Below are 11,728 nucleotides of genomic sequence, written 5' to 3' on the forward strand. Positions count from 1 at the left end.
AAAATAATTTAAAGAAGTTAAAATAACTAAAAAATTAAACAAAGTAACTTAAAAGTTAAACAAAATGACTAAAAAACAAAATAACTAAAAATGTTAAACAAAATAACTAAATAATGAAAAAAGTTAAACAAAATAAAACCTAAACTTCATTTAATTCCAGAGAGGACCACCAGGTGGAGTCCTTAGGCCAGAGAGCTTGTTTTAACTTGGGGCCCTTCTGTTGCTGTGTTTAAAAAAAAAAAAGAAAAAAGGAGAGGGGTGGTGTCTCTTTACTTCAAAAAGGGAAAGTTGTACAAGTTTCCCGTTCTTCAGCATAGGAATAGGGACAGAAATCATACCATATGTGGTTGTATTCATTTAGGGTATCTCTATGAAGTTGCAAACAATTTTCTTTTTTGATTCCATTTCTTTTGGCCGGAATTTCTCAACCTCGGCACTATTGACATTTTGGTCTGGACAGTTCTTTGTCATGGGGGCTGCTGTGCATTGCAGGGTGCTTAGCAGCATTCCTGACCTCCACTCACTGGATATGAGTACATCCTTCCAGCTGTGACAACCCAAAATGTCTCCAGACATTGCCAAATGTCCCCTGGAAGACAAAAATTATCCCTGGTTGAGAGAGAACCACTGTTTTTGGCAACAGGATGTTCTCTGCCCTGGGCACTTTGGTTCCTGTTGTCTCAAAAGGGAAGCTAAGATACCTGGTCACCCTTAGTGTGGCTGCTCAGTAGTGGTGAGGGGCTTTGGACAGTGGGACTGAACCCTAGGATCTAAGGTGGGTGCTCAGTGCTGTACCATCTAAGGATGCTGTTCTGTGCTCAGAAAAGCCACAGAGCCTAGGGTATCAGGAAAGGACTTAAACAGCCAACCAGGAAGGATAGAGTCGGGGGTTCGTGTGAGGAAAGCAACAGTGAAGGCTGGGGCAGGGGAGCAGAATCTTCATTTCCCTCCAGCAGCCAGTGCCCAGTGGCCTCCCAGCTGGCTGGGCAGAACCTTAAGATGCTAGAGAATGGCCTTGGTGTATTACTTTCCATCACCCCTGCTTGTTCTTATTAAAATGTTTTTCTTTCCTCCTTCTCTGGGTGCCCCAACATACTCCAAGCTTTTAGGCAAAAGGCCCTCTCCAGCCATATTACCAATAATGCAAATGCAGTGGATGGTGGTCTCCCCAGGTTCAAGGACACTCCACTCCTGGACTCATTTAGACCATGTTGCTATCTATCGATCATTTTTGATTGATTGATTGATTGAGACAGGGTCTCGCTATATTTCTCAGGCTGGCTGCAAACTCCTGGGCTCAAGCCGTCCTCTTGCTTCTGAACCTCCCAAAATGCTAGGATTACAGGTGTGAGCCACTGTGCCTGGCCCTTTTATTTTTTTAAGTTCTGTCTACCCCCTCCCATTTCAGGCCTGTCTTCTGTAAAATGCAATTCTCACCAGTCCTTTGAAGAGTCACAAGATACAAAGTCAGCAGTGGCCTGGGAGGGATGGGGATGTACACATGGGGTCTACTGTGAGGTGCCGAAGAATTTGGGGATAAGGTCAGATAAACATCACCCCCTGAAAATAAAGCTAGTTTAAAACAAATGCATCATGGCTGCATGTGGGCAGCTGTAGAACGATGCCCCTCCTGCAGCCAGCCATCCTCCTTCCCTGGGCACACAGGTGGGAGCAACTTTGCCAATGTGCAGCCCAAGGCAAGGCAGTCACTTCTGTGGGCCTCAGTGTCCTTGTCTGGGAAATGACAGGTTTAGAGGAGGGGACCCATGATCCTGTCACTTAAAATCCATACACATATCCTGCCCGAGTCCAGACAATTTTAACCTCAAGTTTGGACCACTTGTGAGCAGACATTATATTTAGCTGGTCTCTTTCAACAAGGTGGAGTTTAGTGATTAGGACTTGGTGAACAACTTCTCAACTCCCCACCCAACTTGTCAGCCCCAAGATGGGCTTGCCTGGCCCAGCCACTTGACAAGGCTGCTTGGTTGGCTTTCCTATAGTTGGTGTCCTTTGGGAAATAAAGGGAGTTTCTTCCTTTTTTTTTTTTTGTTTTTGAGACGCAGTTTCACTCTTGTTGCCCAGGCTGGAGTACAGTGGTGTGATCGTGGCTCACTGCAGCCTCCACCTCCTGGGTTCAAGCTATTCTCCTGCCTCAGCCTCCTGAGTAGCTGGGATTACAGGTGTCACCACCACACACGGCTAATTTTTGTATTTTTAGTAGAGATAGGGTTTCACTGTGTTGGCCAGTCTGGTCTGAAACTCCTGACCTCAGGTGATCCGCCCGCCTCGGCCTCCCAAAGTGTTGGGATTACAGATGTGAGCCGCCACGCCCGGCCAGGAGTTTATTTCTGATTCAGCTGCAAACATGGTACACTGTAAGCTCTCAGTGGGCAAAGAGCTCGGATTTATAGATATCCGAGCTCTAGGGTCTAAAAAGGTGCCGTGCACCAGTGGGACTTAACAAGTTGCTGGTTTTAATTCAATGTCAGTCTCATGGGCGGGGAAAGGGGTTGAATCTTTATCCCAAACACACTCATTCCTTCACTGCCTCACACGCACAACTCTGGTCAATTGGTGCTTGTGGTGGCCAGCTGTTGGGTTGTGTGGCCTGCCCTACCTTCTGAGAGCTGCACATTGCTCCCCTCCTCCGCTGCAAAGCTCCCTGCGGCCATATTCTTCTGCACAAGCCTGTCCTTGTAGCCACAGCTGATGACACAGGGAGAGTACCAATGTAAGGCAGGCTGACCAAGTCCTGTCCCTGGGAAAAGAAGAACCAAGAAACAGACCCAGGAAGTTGGCTTGAGGGGTTGGATTTGTACCAGTTTTACTTGGAAGATGCTGGAGGTCTTGTCATTTGTCCCATCAACTGGAGAAGGCGGCTATGAAGAGAAGGGCAGTGCTGCAGTACAGAGAGGATCCAGGTGACATTTAAGGCTGGTTCCAGGGTTCCCAAGGCTCTGCTGCACCCTTCCCTGAAATTCTGAATCCACTCTGGATTCAAAACAATGCCCCTCACTCACTCTTGTTTTCCCCTAAGTCATTTCTAGTGGGTGCATTTCCTTTACTTGAAGCCAGAGGATTCCTAGCAAGTACAAGCTTCTGACCTCACAGAGAGGCCACAGTAAACATCCCAAGGAGTGCATAAGCCATGGGTTCAGGGATTTCAGCCACTGCAGAAGACAAGCTGTAACCTAATTCAATCACAGTTGGCAGCTACCGGTGAAGAGGCTGGCAGTCTGGGCTGTGGGGAGCTTCCCCGTGACAGATGGAAGGGGTCCCTATATCTGGAGAGGCTCTAGAACCTCCTCCCAGTGAGGCTAATGTGGTCTGAAGAGGGTCTCTTTGCCAAATCACATTCTGGGGTTGGGATCTGGGATTTCCCCCACTACTTCCTTACATCATTTGCTAAAGCTCAAAAGCTTCCACGTAACGACATCAAACAGATCTGAAACCACAAATAAAGTAACGTCCACTTAACACTTTGGTCAGCACTCATGCTTCATTTTGTGTGCCTTGGAAAGAAATACAGGCTCCTGTACCATGGGATGTTAACTCTTTTATTAATTTAGGGTTAACATTGTATTTGCTTCATTGATTTCTCTTTCCGAGTTGTAGATTCAATAAACAACATCTGGGTTCTCTCCAGCTCACAGGTGACAAGGCAAATGCACTGTCGTCAAACAGGGGAGCGGGACAATATGGAGAAAGACGAGGTCGAAAAAATTTAAGGCAAATGTTACTTCCCTATTCAAGGGAATTGATCAAGCAGATCTGTGCATTTCAATGAAAATATATGAAATATTTGTCAAAATAATTAACATCGGTAAAAATTACAACATGTAGCTTATAAAATGCCTACACAGGTTTGGCAGAATAAATCCAACTGTGTCATGTAGACTCGTAATATACACAGACACAGGAGCATCCACCTTAAAAACGAGTCTTCTGAAGGGCAGAGGCCAAATGTATTTTAAAAGTAATTCCATAAAATGGGAAGTGATGGATGATTAACAGTGGATGGGCTGGCTTTACATTTTGTTCAGAGGAATTGCTTGGCCATCGGGGTACCTTTTGGCTGGCCACAGAATGCCTCCTGTTGCCCCTCCTCAGAAGGCTCTGCATCAGGTCGAGGTGGTCCTTCAGGCCATGAGACTCCTGAAGACACAGATAGAACATGGTAACAAGGAGAGCTCGGCTTGCTCAAAGGAGAACGCTGCGGGGAAAGAATCTTCTGGTCTGGGTTTGGAATTCGACTTTCTAAGCCACTGCTGCAGTTTCAGAAGTAGCTGACTATGTAGAAATAGATACTCCGGCCCCAGTGGTCATACATTTTATGCCCTCAAACCTATCTTATTTATAGTCTGACCAAACCGTCCCCAGACTGCTCAGTGGCAGGCAATAAGCAGGTAGACTGCTGGCCCTTTGTCACATGTGAGGATGGCCCAGGGTTCGCCGGCTGGGCCAGGGAGATTTACTACAGAGCCGCAGTAAAGCACGGGGAGAAGACTGATGTGTGATGCCAAGCGTCTTTCTTTTCTGCTTTGGTCTTGAAGATTCAGTAAACTTATGGTCCCAGAAGCTGCTCCAAAGCCAGAGCTGTGGATTCCCAGAATTCATTTTGTTCCTGTTACAGTTTGTCAGAAGACTGAAGCCAGCAAGCAGCATTTGAGAGGATATCACCATTTTAGGAACACTTCCTTAACAGCCACCACCCACCTGGCTTGAGTGCCCAGAGATGCTGCTCCTGGGGAGTAAAGCTGTCAGGTGCAGGGCAGCACCCCTGAAACAGGCTCTGGCCGACAGTCTGGAGGAGGGTGGACGGATGGATGGATGGGGGTCCCTGCCCTCTGTGGGCAGCCAGACACCCCTACCCGGCCAGGAGGCACGTGCGGCAGCAGAACTGAATGAAGAGTTTCCGTTCACACAGCCGGTTAGACTTCACCATCTCGCAGAATGTCTCATCAGCTGGGGCCCAGCATCAGGAAAGGAAAAGGAGGGAAAGGTCAGTCTTTGGTGCCTGTAAAGATTGTTTCAAGGCCAGGCGCGGTGCCTCATGCCTGTAATCCCAGCACTTTGGGAGGCTGAGACGGGTGGATCACCTGAGGTCAGGAGCTTGAGACCAGTCTGACCAACATGGTAAAACCCCATCTCTACTAAAAATACAGCAATTAACCGGGCATGGTGGTGGGCACCTGTAATCCAAGCTACTTGGGAGGCAAAGGCAGGAGAACCACTTGAACCTGGGAGGCAGAGGTTGCAGTGAGCTGAGATCGTGCCATTGCATTCCAGCCTGGGCAAGAAGAGCAAAACTCTGTCTCAAAAATAAATAAATAAATAAAAATAAAGATTGTTTCAATCATTCCACATATGCTGGGCATCAGTGGTGCCCTGGGCAAGAGGGACACAGACGGAGGTGGGCAGCAGGATGGCAGCCCTTGAAGTCCCTCTCCTGCAATGCACTTGACTCTGAGAGCCCTGTGTGGCAGGGGGCGGGGGGGCAGGGGGGGACACTGGTGTATGGGTCTTTTGCTGAGTCTAAGTGACAAGGGGCTTCATGAGCAGGATGTGGGGGTGGTGTGGGAGGGATCTCGGGAGAACACCCAGCCTGGGCCCGTGGGGCACATGTGCACCTGTCTTTCTGGACAACTGTGCTGGCGGTGGAGCTTAGGAGGAAAACCCTGGGGGAGGCCGGAGGACAGGCCTGGAGGCAGGTGGGAATGGAAGCTGCTTCCAGGGTGGAGGGGGCACCCCGGACAGGGAGGAGTGGGGATGGGAGGAAGGAAGCTGCTGTGGACAGGACTTGCTGAGGACGCAGCTGCAGCAAGGTGTAGAGGCCTTTGAGGATGCATCATCTGTGGACCTCGAGGCCCTCCAGTGGCAACCACACTTTTTTGGGCTGGATACAAAACCTGGGCAGGTGACTTCCTAAAGAGGGAGTTTCCAGGCCTTTGAAGGGACATAATTAGACAACCTTCCCACCCCCCCCACCAAAAAAAATAATAATAATAATAACAGTAACCAGGCAAGGAGGCATCCCAGGGCCCTCTACAAGCTCCATGCTCTGCCAGGGCAGGGCCAGTGCCAGCTTCATGCCCAAGGACCATCTGCCCTGACCCAGGGACACTGGAGCAGACCGCCTTCCTCTTCCGGCTGTCAGAATGTGGTGCCCAGAGCTGGCCCCATGTGGCTCCACCCTGCTGCTTGCTGGGCCAGAGTCCCCTTCCCTGCTAGTGTGTCTATAATGGCTCCTGCACTGGACCTCCAGGCCCGAGTCTTCTGCCAACCCTCCTTGTTGCCTGGAATTCCCAAACTGGGCACTTATCTTCAGTCCCCTTTTAAGTTTCTGTTTTTACAACTTGTCCTTGTCCCCCATCCCACTGCAGAGCCAGGGCTCTCCTGCAGCATAGATGTAGGTCCATGCTGGATCCCTGTGGAGCTGGGATTGCTGCTGCTGAGCGTGTTCTTGACTCTGGGCTCTGTCCCCCTCATCCTGAGGCCCTCCAGGCTTCCTGGCTTTGACCCCCAAGGTCAGGCTTCTTTTATGGGATGTCACACCCAGGTCACGGGGGCCTATGGCATGACAGTGGGAGCAGTACAAGGACAAAATCATTTTTAAGAGTCACTCAATAAGCAGATCAGCAGTGGCTGGGAGGCCTCTCTGGTCAATGTGTGAGAGGCCTAGAGGGAAGTTGGGAGACAGGGCAGCTGTCTTCCAAATCAGCTAGAGGAATCCCAGACAGTCAATCAGATCAGGGGCACGAACACCTGTCTGTGGAGCCGCCGTGCCTGTGTGGCTTTGCTTTTCTCTTTTGAGCACAAGCTGGCCAGCTGAGCTCCTCCACAGGCAGCCCCAGGGTAACCCAGGGTAACCCTGCTGCTGCTCACCGTTGCTGCACGTGTGGTTGGTGATGCAGGAGGTTCCCAGCTGTGTGAAGCCCGTCTTACACCTGCTGCAGTTCCTGCTGGAGCCTGCACAGCTCAGGCAGTTCTCATCACACCTGTGGGAAGACACCATTCCTGCTAAGGCTGGGGAAGAAGCCCAACCACTCTGGGCTCCTTTCCCAGAACCTTCACCTCCCTGCACCTCCTTCCCACCCCCTCAGCCTCGGTCCTCTGTGGAGAGGCTGTGTCCCCCACCATTCCCTGACACAGGGGCCAAGTGTCTGCATGTCTTTTCTCCTGTCTGACCTCACTACTGCCCTGGGAGGGCAGAGACAGCCATGGCCAGTTGGCAGGAGCATGCCCAGGATCAGGGGCCAGGCCCAGGCCTCCGAGGCTTCCCGCAGCTCACCTGGACACCCTCCTGGTCCCTGGCACCCAGTCTCCCCCCTCCCCTACATGGCTCCCAGAGCTGTGTCAGTCTGCTCTGTCCAGTGGCTGCCAGGCTGCAATGGCTGTAGGCTTGTGGTCCAGGCCAGATTCCACCCAGGGATGTGACTCGAGCTGACCAGAAGGCTGCTGTCACCTATATGTGGCCATGCCTGCTTACCCTCAGGGAGTGGGAGAGATGCCCCACAATTCCTGCCCCTCTCGGACAGTCCTGGTCCAGCCTGCACAGACAGAGACCACGGCCAGGGCTATTTCTAATGCAGGGTAAACGTGACCTCAGAGGAGGGTTGGTGCACTACAGCCCAAGGGCCACAACCAGCATTTATCCTGGACCACAGTCACACTCATTCATTTACAATCTTTTGTGTAGCAGTGGCCGAGCTCAGTAGCTGTGACAGAGGCAGTGTGGCCCCAGAAGCCTAAGCGATTGACCATTGTGCCCTTTACAGAAAGCACTTGCCGATGCGGGCCGAGTGCTTGAAGGAGTGCACCCCGGCTGTGCTGCTGCCTGTCGTCAGTCCACGGCCCAGTGACTCAGTCTCCACAGTGCTTGCATCAGCTGCCCACCTCCCCATTGTTGCCAGCTAAGGGTGGAACAGGCCCCATAGGCAGGGCTTGGAGCTTTGTTGTGCTGATGCCTGGGCCTCCCTGGGGGGCAGTTCTTTGCTTTATATAGATGCCCCCTCCCTGCTGTGTGAAGCCTTCCATGCCCAGATGCCAGGCCTGCTCGTGGGACTCTTTGCAGAGCAGCCCTCTGATGGGGTCTGGTCTCATCACTGACTCTGCTGCTCTGGAGCCCCAGCTGCAGCATCACTTCAGCCCGGGGGGGAGGTGGGTTTTATTCCTAGTGTGTCTGAGGATGCTGAGCCTAGAGCTCAAGTCCTTGGTCTGTAATTGTAAATGTGTAACCCCCACAGGCAAACTCACATCCAGGAGCCTTTCTAATGTTCCTATCCAGGCCGCCCCAGACGAAAGGACAGGTCAGACTACTTGCCAGAGGGGGTTGTGCACTTGTGGGAAGCCCCACGGGTCTGCCCCCATCATGCTGCCCCCTCCCCACACCTGGTCTTGCACATTCTGGTGGCACAGCCACCAACCAAACCCTTATGCCCCAGTATAGGGTATGACTTTCCCCACAGACCCTCTGGTTTCTCTTACAGACAATGCCATTGGTGAGAGGAGAACCAGGGCCAAGCTGAGTCATTTAAAGAGATGTCAGTGGTCTGGAGGACCCAGGGGCCCAGTGCTCCCAGGCCATGGCTAAGGGTTGCTTCATCTATGAAGAACTGTGGTGAGGAGTGGGCTGCGGTGGACAGCCAGGCGGTTACGGCTTGCTTGCTTCTTCAAATACAACCTCACTGAGCTCAGTACGATGGCAGGGGCCTCAGTTTTCCCCTGCTCTATACCAAGTTGCCACACACTTAGCAGCTTAAAATAACACCGACTCAGGGGCTCCCCGTTATGCAGGCAGAAGTCCAGGCAGGCGCAGCTGGGCTCTCCACTGAGGGTCTCATGAGGCTCAGGGCAAGGTGGTGGCCAGGCTGGGCTCTCCTCTGGAGGTTTAGGGAAATAATCCATCACCATTCTGCTCATCACCATTCCCCTCCCCATTAGGCCAGTGCAGACGGCTCTCCCTGGGAGACCCTGTGTTTCCTGTGTAGCTCCTGCTTTCCATCAGGATTACTGTGCCCAGCAGCGGGTCCTCGTAGGCAGCAACAGCTTTGGGCAGGGTGGCTTTTAAGATGCTTCTGGTTCTGCAACCATCTATGGTACCTACTTTACCCCCAAACACCTGCAACCATCTATGGTACCTACTTTGCCCTGCCACATTCTGGAAGGACAGGGATGCCTAATGCAGCCCTCTCTCCCTGTTCCCTTGCAGAGGCCACTCCCATCAGCCTCCTGCCTGTTCAGGAGCAGGATGCAGAAGACTGATGCTTTCATGCTCCAGCCTGCATGCAGAATGCTCATTGGCAGAAGGCATGCCCCTTCAAGGTGTGCCCCTGAGAGTCTCTGTCCCCGCTAAGCCTGGGGGCAAGTGGAGGAAGGGCCAGGGCATGAGAAATTTGTCTACCCCTCTGGCGAGCACTCCACAGAGGCCTCTTTTTCTTCCAAGTTGTCCAGGCTGGCTCTTGCTAGGTCCTCTCACTAGGTCTTAAGGGTGTCCGGCCCCTCTCTTAAGGAACTTATCATGCATTGTTCTCAGCTTCGGGCCTCAGCTTCCACCTGCAGTTGCCAACCCAGCAGGCCTGTGTCCTGGCCTGCTTGTTTCAATGCAGCTCTTGTCTGGCCACATGCTTCCTCGGAGCTGCCTGGCACAGCAGCAGCGGACGGCCGCAGCGTCCACCAGCATTCTGGGGCCCGGAGGATGCCTGTGGTTCTCTACCAGCTCAGGCTGTCCGAATGGGGAGAGATCCTGCAGAACCAAGGGGACCAAGGCCTTGCTTCCTTTGGGAGGAGTCCACACTGACGCTCTTCCTGGGGGTGCTTCTCCAAGACCCGGTGTGTCAGCCCCAGCACTGTCAGCCTCTGCAGGGCCGAAAGCTTCCCCTTATGTGGGAACAATACCCAGGAAACTCCTGTCCTCCACTGCCCAAAGAGGTTTGTGGCGGGGTTGCCACCTGCTACCTCCTGGGGGGCAGGGTGTGCCAATGCCTCTGGCTGCCTGCAAGGGTCCAGTTGCACAGCTGTGGACATAATCAGCATGCCCTGAAATCCAGGGCATTTGACAAATGAAAGTGATTATCACTGTTTAATTCCAAGTTCTCCCTGGATTGCTATATTTAATTATCTGAGAACCAGCTGACTGGTTAACATGAAAGGTTTAACTTCAGACAACTGTGCCCAGGGCCCTGTGCAGGACTCAGCAAGGCTGCACCTTGCAAGCGGGTGGCAAGTTTCCTATTTTACAGCAATCCAGTAGAAGGGGCTGATGCTTGCAGAGATACGTAACCGCCACCAGGTCCCTGTGGGTCACACAAGTGCCAGGACTCGGTGGTCCCTCATGGGCTCACTGTAGGGTTTGTTTCTAGCGGAATAGGTTACAACCCATAGTGGTTCTTACACACAGCCTGGGAGGCAGACCCCATTGCGGGGTGAATCTACCAGTGCTAACAGGTACCCAGCTGGGAGCCAGTCATGGGCACCCCTCCTGCTCTGACACAAGCCTTCGAGGGCTCCCTCATTTTAAGTCTTTTTCAGACGGAAGTCCCGCGATATGGTTTGAACATTTGTCCCCTCCAAATCTCATGTTGAGATGTGATCCCCAGTGTTGGAGGTGGGGCCTGGTGGGAGCTGTTTGGACCATGAGGTGGATCGTTCATGAATGGCCTTGCACCATCCCCTTGGTGATGAGTGAGTTCATGTGAGAGCTGGTTGTTTAAAGGTATGTGGCAACTCCTTCCCTTTTTTTTTTTTTTTTTGAGATGGAGTCTCGCTCTGTCACTCACGCTGGAGTGCAGTGGCACGATCTTGGCTCACCGTAACCTCCGCCTCCTTGGTTCAAGCGATTCTCCTGCTTCAGCCTCCTGTAAGACTGGAATTGTAGGAACACACCACCACATCCAGCTAATTTTTTTTTTTTTCTTAGTAGAGAAGGGGTTTTGCCATGTTGGCCAGGCTGGTCTTGAACTCCTGGTCTCTGGTGATCCGCCCATCTTGGCCTTCCAAAGTGCTGGGATTACAGGCGTGAGCCACCGTGCCCAGCCTCCTACCCTCTCTTGCTCCTGCTCTTGCCATGTGATGTGCTGCTTTTGCTTCACCTTGCATCAGGAGTAAAAGCTCCCTGAGGTTTCCCCAGAAGCTGAGCAGATGCTGGAGCCACGTTTCCTATTAAGCCTACAGAACTGTGAGCCAAATCAACCTCTTTTCTTTATAAATTACCCAACCTCAGGTATTTCTTTACAGTACTGTGAAAGCAGGCTAACACCTGGCACTTCCCTCACAGCCCACCCCCATCATCGCACCTTCACAGCCAACCCCCATCATCATACCCTCACAGCTCACCCCACACCTTCACAGCTCAATCCATCACCACACCTTCACAGCTCACTCCATCATCACACCCTCACAGCTCGATCCCATCATCACACCCTCACAGTTCACCTTCATCATCAGACCCTCACAGCTCAACCCCATCATCACACCCTCACAGTTCATCCCCATCATCACACCCTCACAGCTCACCCCATCACCACACCTTCACAGCTCACTCCATCATCACACCCTCACAGCTCGATCCCATCATCACACCCTCACAGTTCACCTCCATCATCAGACCCTCACAGCTCAACCCCATCATCACACCCTCACAGTTCATCTCCATCATCACACCCTCGCAGCTCACCCCATCACCACACCTTCACAGCTCACTCCATCATCACACCCTCACAGCTCA

General features: G+C 52.1%; 1 protein-coding gene across 1 annotated transcript in view; it reads right to left on the minus strand.

Moving 5' to 3' along the window:
- Nucleotides 1-3,541: 3,541 nt before the first annotated feature.
- The window catches only part of PCSK6 (proprotein convertase subtilisin/kexin type 6), a 165,912-nt gene continuing 157,725 nt past the window's right edge, over nt 3,542-11,728 (minus strand). The window contains exons 21-22 of the mRNA XM_011965268.1: nt 6,889-7,001; nt 3,542-4,968 (exon numbers count right to left, since the gene is read on the minus strand). Of these exons, the coding sequence (XP_011820658.1) occupies nt 4,871-4,968; nt 6,889-7,001 (211 nt within the window). The 3' untranslated portion in view covers nt 3,542-4,870. The remainder of the gene's footprint in view (nt 4,969-6,888; nt 7,002-11,728) is intronic.

This window comes from Mandrillus leucophaeus, unplaced genomic scaffold, assembly GCF_000951045.1.
Source record: "Mandrillus leucophaeus isolate KB7577 unplaced genomic scaffold, Mleu.le_1.0 Scaffold719, whole genome shotgun sequence".
Classification (NCBI taxonomy): Eukaryota; Metazoa; Chordata; class Mammalia; order Primates; family Cercopithecidae; genus Mandrillus; species Mandrillus leucophaeus.